General features: G+C 40.1%; 1 protein-coding gene and 1 long non-coding RNA gene across 2 annotated transcripts; one reads left to right on the forward strand and one right to left on the reverse strand.

Moving 5' to 3' along the window:
- The first annotated feature begins 3127 nt into the window (after positions 1-3127).
- LOC108171441 (uncharacterized) lies at positions 3128-4720 on the forward strand. Its single transcript, XR_011573145.1, has 2 exons — positions 3128-3594; positions 4179-4720. It is a non-coding gene; the product is annotated as an uncharacterized lncRNA (long non-coding RNA).
- A 1146-nt stretch (positions 4721-5866) lies between these two features.
- LOC103418269 (aspartic proteinase nepenthesin-1-like) lies at positions 5867-7192 on the reverse strand. The gene has a single exon (XM_008356405.2). The coding sequence runs from the start codon at positions 7190-7192 to the stop codon at positions 5867-5869; it is 1326 nt and encodes a 441-aa protein (XP_008354627.2).
- Between the last annotated feature and the right edge of the window lie 2017 nt (positions 7193-9209).

Genomic DNA, 9209 nt, shown 5'->3' on the forward strand with positions numbered 1-9209 from the left:
TAGCATTACCCAATTAAGAATCGTCAAAGATTTTGTACCTGCCTATTGGCGTTGGGTTGCATCCGAGCTACCAATTACAATCCCCACGAGGGTTCAGGGTCGTGTTTAATGTAACGTCAACATGAGATGATAATGGATCTCTCGTTGTTTGACTTATCTTTTGTACAAATGATCACTTCAATATTTTTCATTTACAAACTCACGCTTTTTATTTTTATTTGGCCTATCTCCCTTCTGTACGCCCCGTCTGATAGTGACATATAGTTCCTCTGGGTTTTTATGTTTATTTTTATGAAAGTTCCTCTGGTTTTTACAAAAAGGCAGTATTTCTTCCCTTTATGGTCTCAAGAATCTTGTTTGTTAAGTATTGGAATCACCGCGTGCGCGTGCCGAACTCGGAAAATATAAATCCATCTGTCTATTTCTTTTCGTTTATTTATTTTTGCAGAGCTAGCTTTGGTTCCTGAAGTTTTAACACTTTAATTTTTCAGAGAGTTTATAGTGTGCCAGAAACATTGTCTGACACGCCAAATATCATAATATTAGTGGTTAAATACTTTAAAAATTAAATTTTTTACCAATTGTATTAGAACACTTAGTATATAGGGTCGTATTCTCGGATACAATGTGGCATCTTAGGTCAATAATACAGCATGAAATATTTTGGGTAAATTACACAAAACTACCTCAACTATTGGGTCATTAACAGTTTCATACCTCATCATTAAAAAGTTTCAATGTCATACCTCATCTACGAACTTTTTACAATTTCATACATTTTGTCAGTTGTCTGTCAATTCCTCCATTAAAATGCTGACGTGGCTTGAGGCGGGACCTATTTTCTATTAAAAAAATTAATTAAAAAAACCCAAAAATCCCAAACCCAGATCCCCTTCCCCCCGAAACCCCCCATTCGCTTCCCATCTTCCTCGTCAATCCCCCCCGGGCCCCCAAAACCTTTCTTCCAAGCCCAAAACCCCTCCCCCACCTCCCCCGCAACCCCCCCACCCCTCTTCTCCCTCCCGAGCCTCTCAACCACCTCCCTCTCCTCCACTATCTTCACCTCCCCTCCCATTCAATACTTTAAAAAATAAAAATAAAACAACCAGTTGAGGTGGTCCGACTTCGACGGGGAAGGATGAGGTGGTCCGACTTCGACGGGAAGGAAGGGTTGGGTGGGGTGCGACGATCTGGACAATCTGGGTTCAAATTTTATTTTATTTTTAGTTTTGAATGGGAGGGAGGTGAAGAGAGTGGAGGAGATAGAGGTGGTTGGGAGGCTCGGGAGGGAGAATAAGGGTGGGGGGGTTGCGGGGAAGGTGAAGGAGGGGTTTTGGGCTTGGAAGGAAGGTTTTGGAGAGGGGACCGACGAGGAAGATGGGAAGGGAATAGGGGGTTGGAGCTGTTGGAGGGAGGATGAAGAGATGATGTGGGGAAGGTTGGAGTTGTTGGCGTGGGTGGGGAAAGGGTCGGGGACAGAGGAGGTGGTGGCAGGTGAAGATAGGGGATGGGTGTGAAAGACATCTTCCATTACCTTAAGGGTATTACGGATTTGGGCTTGTTCTATCCCTACGGATCCTTGAGTGATGCCGCACCCTCTGCTTCTCGAGTCGATTCTTGCCTTGTTGGTTATACCGACGCAGGATACTTATATGATCCGCATAAGGCGCGTTCTCAAATGGGTTATGTCTTTACCATTAAAGGCACCACAATCTCTTGGAGGTCAACTAATCAAACCTTAGTTGCCACTTCATCTAACCATGCTGAAATTCTCGCCGTACATGAAGCAACTCGGGAATGCTTTTGGTTGAAAGCAGTAGTGGGCCATATTTGAAGCTCATGCGATCTTTATCCCACCGTTGATGTCCCAACGACGATTTTTTAAGACAACACAGCATGCATCAAATAACTCAAGAAAGGTTATATCAAAGGAGACAACACCAAACACATTGCGTTGAAGTTCTTCTTTTCACATCAATAACAAGAGCATCAGAAGATTGAAGTCACGTAAATCCATTCACAAGACAATCTAGCCAACCTCTTCACCAAATCACCGCCGAAGACGATGTTTCAGAAGCTTGTTCATGGAATTGGTATGCGTAAACTTTCTGAGTTGTAACATTACTATTTCTCTTTGGAATTGTGTCAAACTCAAGGGGAGTATCCTTAAGATACTTGCTTGATCTTAATGTACTATTTTCCCCTACAATTAGGAGCATTTTTTCCACTGGGTTTTTGCTACCTAACTAGGTTTTAACGAGACACCCACCTTGGGCTGGTCATATCCCTGATAACGTCTCGTAGACGTTTCTTTTGACTTTGCTTTTCTCACATATTTTTCCATAAACTATGGATTTTGTCCCTCATCGGGTTTTTGTCATAGCCTTAGGGTTTTTTAGTGAGACTTACTAGCTATGCAAGTTCCTACCTTATTGAGAATTAGCGTTGTTCCTTAGAATCAATGTCGACGAGTCGAGTTCCTTAACTTCTGCATGACGCTAAATCTACCTTGAGTATTTACATACTCAAGGGGGAGTGTTGTAAACTTTCCTAGTTTAAGTGTGATTGTGTAAATCCTAGATTATATTTGATTCTAGTTATCATTTCCTATTACAACTTGTATTACTTAGGGAAGAAGGAATATCTTCTCTCGTTTTCCTACTATAAATAAAGGCACAATGTAGGAGGGATAACAACACATATTCCCCTACAATTCTACAAACACATCTCTCTCAATCTCTCTACCTTTGCTGCCGGCCCCCTTTAACCTTATCAGATAAAATAGGCTACAACACCTATAACAATTTTCATTTAAAAAAAAACTAATTTAAATAAATTTAAAAATGCTTAGGTGGAATCAAATCTTTAATAAAAAAAATTGTAGAAAATGAGTGGGGCAATCTAAGTTTCTCCTTTTAAAAAACAAAAATAGAATTCTCTAATAGTCTAATGTGTATGCCGCACGCAATGAGTGAGTTCTTTCTTGTTCCTTTCCTATATATCAACGACGTCATCTTGAGCTATGACCAACGTCATCTTGAGCCTCGTGAAGGTTCCCTGCAAATACGTTTGAGTTTCTGAATACCATAAAAAGGATTCCATCTGCAGTTTTGGGTAGTGAACAAAAAGTTAAATGAAATGGTGAACTTTCTAGGGTTTATAGCTTTTATCTTAATATTCTCAGTATCATCAGTCCACTCCAACTGCCCAAGCCAGATTTTCCCAAATACAAGTTACTACGAATGTGACGACCTCCCTACACTCAACTCTCGCCTCTACTGGTTGTTCGACCCGTCTATCTCCTCCTTGTCGATCGCCTTCACTGCTCCGCCTGCCGAACCAGAGGGCTGGATTGCATGGGGGATAAACCCAATCAGCACGGGCATGCTCGGGGCACAAGTTTTGGTTGCCTTTAGACAACCCATCGGCAGCATAACGGTGAAGACATTCCATTTAACTTCGTATACCATCCTAGTAGAGGCTCCAATTGATTTTGAGGTACGGCAGATGAGTGCCGAGGCGTCCACGGGGTTGGGATTCATCACCATATTTGTTACGATAAGGATGCCAGAAAATATTCAAACTTTGAACCTGGTAAGGGAAGGAAAAGTCTGATCATATATTTCTTTAGCTTCTTAGAAAAGAATATGTTATATATTGGCACTGTAATTAAAATAGGGGTGTGATATCTACACACCCTATTTTACTTCTCACACACCTTTTTAATTTTTGGCCATCAGATCAGATTGAATTGAAGAAGATCAACGGACAGAAATTATCAAGAGGTGTGTTAGAAGTAAAATGGGGTGTGTGGATAGCACATCCCTTAAAATAATTTTTCAACCATCATCAACCAGATCCCTTGATTAATTAAACCTGAGGATTGCTAGTGATTTGCTACCACCTATCGGGGTGGGAAAACACCATAGTTTTATTAACCCGATCGATGGTTTAGGGTTGTGTGCTTAAGGTGACCTCATGTATGTGGTGATGATAATCACTTTGAACATTTTCCCTTCATCATTTGCTTTTGTTACTTTACATTCATAACCTTTTTTGATGGTTTGATGTGAGTTGTATCTTGGTTTTTTTTTTCTTTCTGAGAAGGCTGTTCGGTATGTAGTGATGAGTTAGATGCGATCGTACCGACTCACATATGGTGCTCTTTGTTTTTGCAGGTATGGCAAGTAGGCGCAGCTGTATCGGATGGAGTTCCTCTTATCCACGAGCTCAACACAAACAATCTGCACTCCAGAAAACCTCTAACTATAAGAGCACGGGGCCAGAAGTCACCGGAAAAAAAAATTACTGGCCTGGTTGTTAACATCGTGATTGGAATCGGCATCTCACTATTTGTTGCACTGGTTGGCCATTTCTGTAGTAGGATGTGTTGTAAGAAAGAGCAAATAGGACACACAGATATCACCAAAGCCGCAACATCAGCCGCAGCCTCAGCAGCAACCTCTGCCGCAACCACAGCAGCAACCTCAGCTGCAACCGCAGGTTGTGGATGACATCGAGGGTGAACTTAGGGCTTCAGATATCTAGAGAAGCTGAAGATGTCATTACGGACGGGTCTTGTGACAACGTTTATTCTCCAACATATATAGCATTATGCGTGTTTAAATGCAGGATTAAATCCAATTATATTGTGTGTAGTAAAAGTTTGAATTCCATGTGTTGATTGTTCAAATGACTGAATTTGGTTCTTTATCTTCTATACTTTTTGTTTTTTTTGTGATGATCATATATGCATGCATATGTTCGCCTACTAGATGTTTCACAAAATATGGTTCTGATAAACTGTGGATATAAGTCTATGAGTTTAATTTTACTTGGTTGAAAGTCTTGAAAGACTCCGTTCGAGTTTCATTTGGGCTTAAGTCGCAGTTGTTCGAGGATTCATACGAAGTACCGTAGGAGAGCCCAGTAATAATTAAGGCATGCAGCAGATTATACAGAGTTTCGACGACAACTACGAGTTGAGAATAACATGAATATAAGATGTGATGTGTTTGATTAATTGGATGCTGGCTCAATTGTGGATTTATATGACTCCTGTCAGTACCACCTTGCGTCGTATTTGAACTTAATTTGTTTGATCTAGTATTTAAAATGAATTGTGGTGAATGATACTGTCTCTATATTATCTTCTCGTTTTGTACGTATCCCGTTCGATCGAGAGTCACCCCAACTGATAATCTTCTCTTAGACGTCAATCTTTTTCGAAGTTGCATCATCGGAATCGTTTTTGGTGCTAATGATTATGTTGGATCTTAACCTGTCATTGCAACAAGTCCCCAAGTACGCTAATTTCTATATAAGCTAGCATCCTTTAGGGTTACTTTTCATATTATTCAACTAAATATAATTTGAGGCTTTCTCACATTCTCTGGTGCGGATTCTAGTTCTCTTATGCTTCAAGGATTATCGCTGGATACCTTCAGTATGTCGCGCTACGTCAAAGATCGATGCACATTATGTAAGCAAGATTAAAATTTTAGATATCAAATACTTTATCGGGGCATCGATGTATGACACGAAATCTGGCAACTCTTTACTGCAAGCTGAGTTTGCGCTCCCTTTTTTTGTTGCAGGGATAAGGAAGATACGAAGACCGATCGCGCTGAATTGCTTCGCTTTGTTGTAGATCTTGTGTTTGTAAGCACCACTAGTTGAATAAAGGAACTGCTAGCTTCAGCTTCTTTCAGTTTGATTCTATGATAAATGTCGAATTTAAGAATAACTAGGCAATAAACCGAACATACAAATGTCTTTAAGTGTTATTATTGTTATTATTCTGCTAGATTTTCATGATCGGCACATATACATACCAATTATTAAACCCTAATTATACTGTCAATCTTCAACAATCTTCTTCAGCAAAGTGCAACATCCTTGCACCAACGTCAAACAAAAACTTATAATTAACCTGCTGAACCGCGCCCACGATGCTTGGCAAGTTTTCACTAGTACCCAGTGACAATATCGTCATGCATAACTCACTCTTTTTTTCAACGACTGTGAAGAGTGACGGCTTATGCACCTCCATATCGCCGCCCTCGAAGTGAAGCATCACTGACGGTGCAGTGAATACTGTATGGAAGTCGTAGCAAAGGTCAAAGTCGTCTCTCGCAGTTTTCGGAATTGGTTGCCATTGGTACATGTTGTAAAAGTAGTCCACCACAGCCTGCCTCAAGATCTGGAACGCTTCGTCGACGATAAGACTGTACGGAGCCCCCGTATCAACAACCACCCCTCCTCCCCCTAGCTTGAATAAGTTCGGATCGATGGGGAGAAGTTGTCCGTTGAGGCTTATACCATTTAATCTCACGTAATAATGGTCGTCTGGACCGCCCAAAATTGGTGTGCTACGTACATTTGTGGCACCTATAATTTTTGCATCGTCACCAAAATGTAACAATGATGGGGTGGCCTCAAATTGTGGCGCTAGGCAATAGGAAAATCTTAGAAGGGTGAGTTGTCTTAGAATACTTGTGGGATGATCCCTCCCTAACCCCATAATCCCGATTATCGGATTCGGATGATCGTCGTCACGGACGCTGAAGATTATATTGTTCACCAGTCCTAACCCAAACGCCAATGGGACATCTTGTTGCCCTTGCTCGGATAAGAATGTAAATTTCTCAAATCCGACCAAACCCTCAGTGGTAGTACGGTCAGCATACTCTAAAAGATAGGAACAGCCACGGCCGCGAGGGCTGAGGAATGGAGGAACACAAAGCGGGTGATTATAAGGCAGGACTCTTGACGAGGATGATTTCCTGAGGTCGAAGCCTGGCAATGGCGTGACGATACACTTTCTGCATTCTGCAGACTGAACCCAGGTAAAAGCACTACCGGTGTCGATTGCCAGGTTGGCTACCTGTGGAGGTGTGCCGATGGTGATCACTGTGTAAAAGAAGTCACTGAATGCATGTCTAACGTAAGACCTTATGGTGTTTGGGACCAGTACTGGTGATGATGAATTAGGGTTCGTGATCGGTTGAAATCGATGGGCTCGAGATTTCGAGACTTGGATTAGTTTTTGGTGTTTTTCAAGTAGGGTGAGGTTTGGTGAAAGGGTGGTGAACATCTTGATGCTGAAACCTTGTGCCTTGCCTCCCATGCTTGCTGCAAACATGAGGAAGGCTACTAGACCAAGAGAGAAAAGTAGAATGTTATGAGACATTTTTCTCATGAGGCTCATGGTTTTGAATGATCTGATGATATATTTTGTATTGTGATTTTAAGTGTGGACTCTAGAGTACTATTTATAATATGAAAAATGTGATAAAATTGTTGTCGGGAAATATGATTTTCACTCTTTTATTCTTTTCACTCTCCTGTTTGTTTTTAACTCAAAAATAAATCAATGGAAAAAAAAAAACAAATACAAAATGCACAAGAAGCTGGAGAAATTTTTAATTGTGACGAAAACATGAGTGGTTCATCAAGTGTTTTTATGTAAATAGTGAGAAATTTTATTTTTTAAGTTATTAACTTTTTAACACATATATCATACTATTTGTATAATGACACGTAATTTACCATTTCATGTGCCGATCACACTAAAAAATCTCTCGAGAAACGGATCTTCGATATGATATGTGTAGTGGTGTTAGGTGTAACCATTTCTGCCAGTGGAAGAAGTTGCACGTGAACATATACATTCTAAGACATTGGGATCTGACACGCTGAGAGATTGCAATTTTAGGGTTACCGTATATGTGGTTCTTATCACCAATTTAGTGGAGAAATTAAATTAAATTTACAAAAGTGATGATATTTTGACAACAAATGTGTGAGTTACTAAATTAAACTTTGGGATGCACTTTGTAGCCTTTGTTCATACACGAAATTAGAACATATATGAATTAAAGGTTTTCATAAATTAGTATGGCCAGCTGCAAAGAAGATAGTGGAGGTAGCTATGCTCCCAAAAGTATGTAGTTTGGGACTCGATTAATGTTACAGATTCTAATTAGAAGATGGTTTCTTGTCGATTTTCAATTACCATATGAAGATTGGTGTAACTTGTAAGTTATTGAACCAGGGTAATGCTAGGGAGCTTCAATCTATAGACTAAATGATGTGTAAACAATAAGAATGAGCACGTTTATCAACGCTTAAGTACTAATCCAATCTTCAAATTTCATATCGTTTAGCTTACAAAATTTTGTCTACAAATTTAGTCTTCCTAATATTATCCTATTGAACCTTAACAACTATGATTGACATTTGTATATAGCAAATTCGTTAATCACAATTGGGCGAACAACAAAGCATGCACACCCTAAGGTGCACCAAGGTGCACCTAAGCACCATTCTTTTTCTTCGGGATGAGCACTTGCGGATCTTCTTCTCGGTTACAACTTGCAGATTCTCTGTAGTGCATTATCATATGAAGAAAAAATTCACACATAACAATGACACGCCTCGATCCCGATATTCCCTGAATACCAGGATAGGCATGTGCTGGCCGACACCCGAAAGTGATGAAAGCCATTTATTGAGTGCAATTGCTGAAAACAAGAGATAGATAAGACTTATAAATATAAAAGAATAATGAATATGCATTTAAGGAACGTATTCAGAGCAGACAACTAACTAGAATACTAAAAGAAATAATATAAAATTGAATGAACAAAAGAATGGGTCCTACATCAAGAGGACTCAAAGATGCCGATGCAGAAGTGTCTGGATGCTGGGATTGTATACCTCGATTCTAAGTCCTAAAGGTGGGGCAAAACAAACATGCGTGGACCAAGTTGATATATATATATATATAGTAAAACAGTTATTAACGTACTAACCCCCAGGTTTTATGAAAACACATATATAATGATAAACATAGGTTTTCCGAAACCTAGCATGCTGTGCAATGTCTCAAAAGCATAACTTATATATATAATAATCACTAGTGAATTGTCCGATAACCTCCAGGCCCCATGCCGGCTCCCCGTCTCTGAGCAGACAGTCAGAGGAAAATACACTTCAGGCCCCATGCCGGCTTCCCGTCCATGTGCTAAATAGCCAGATGAAACACACTCCAAGCCCTATGCCAACACCAAACCATCATCCGGGACGGGCCGGAATCTATCCCTACCTCCCGTAGCAGAAAAGACCACTAAGTAAGTACAAAACCACTGAACATATATATCTTGAAAAGCAACTTCATAGTATAAAGTCATCCATCATCTATACTA

This window comes from Malus domestica, chromosome 02 (genome assembly GCF_042453785.1).
Source record: "Malus domestica chromosome 02, GDT2T_hap1".
NCBI lineage: Eukaryota > Viridiplantae > Streptophyta > Magnoliopsida > Rosales > Rosaceae > Malus > Malus domestica.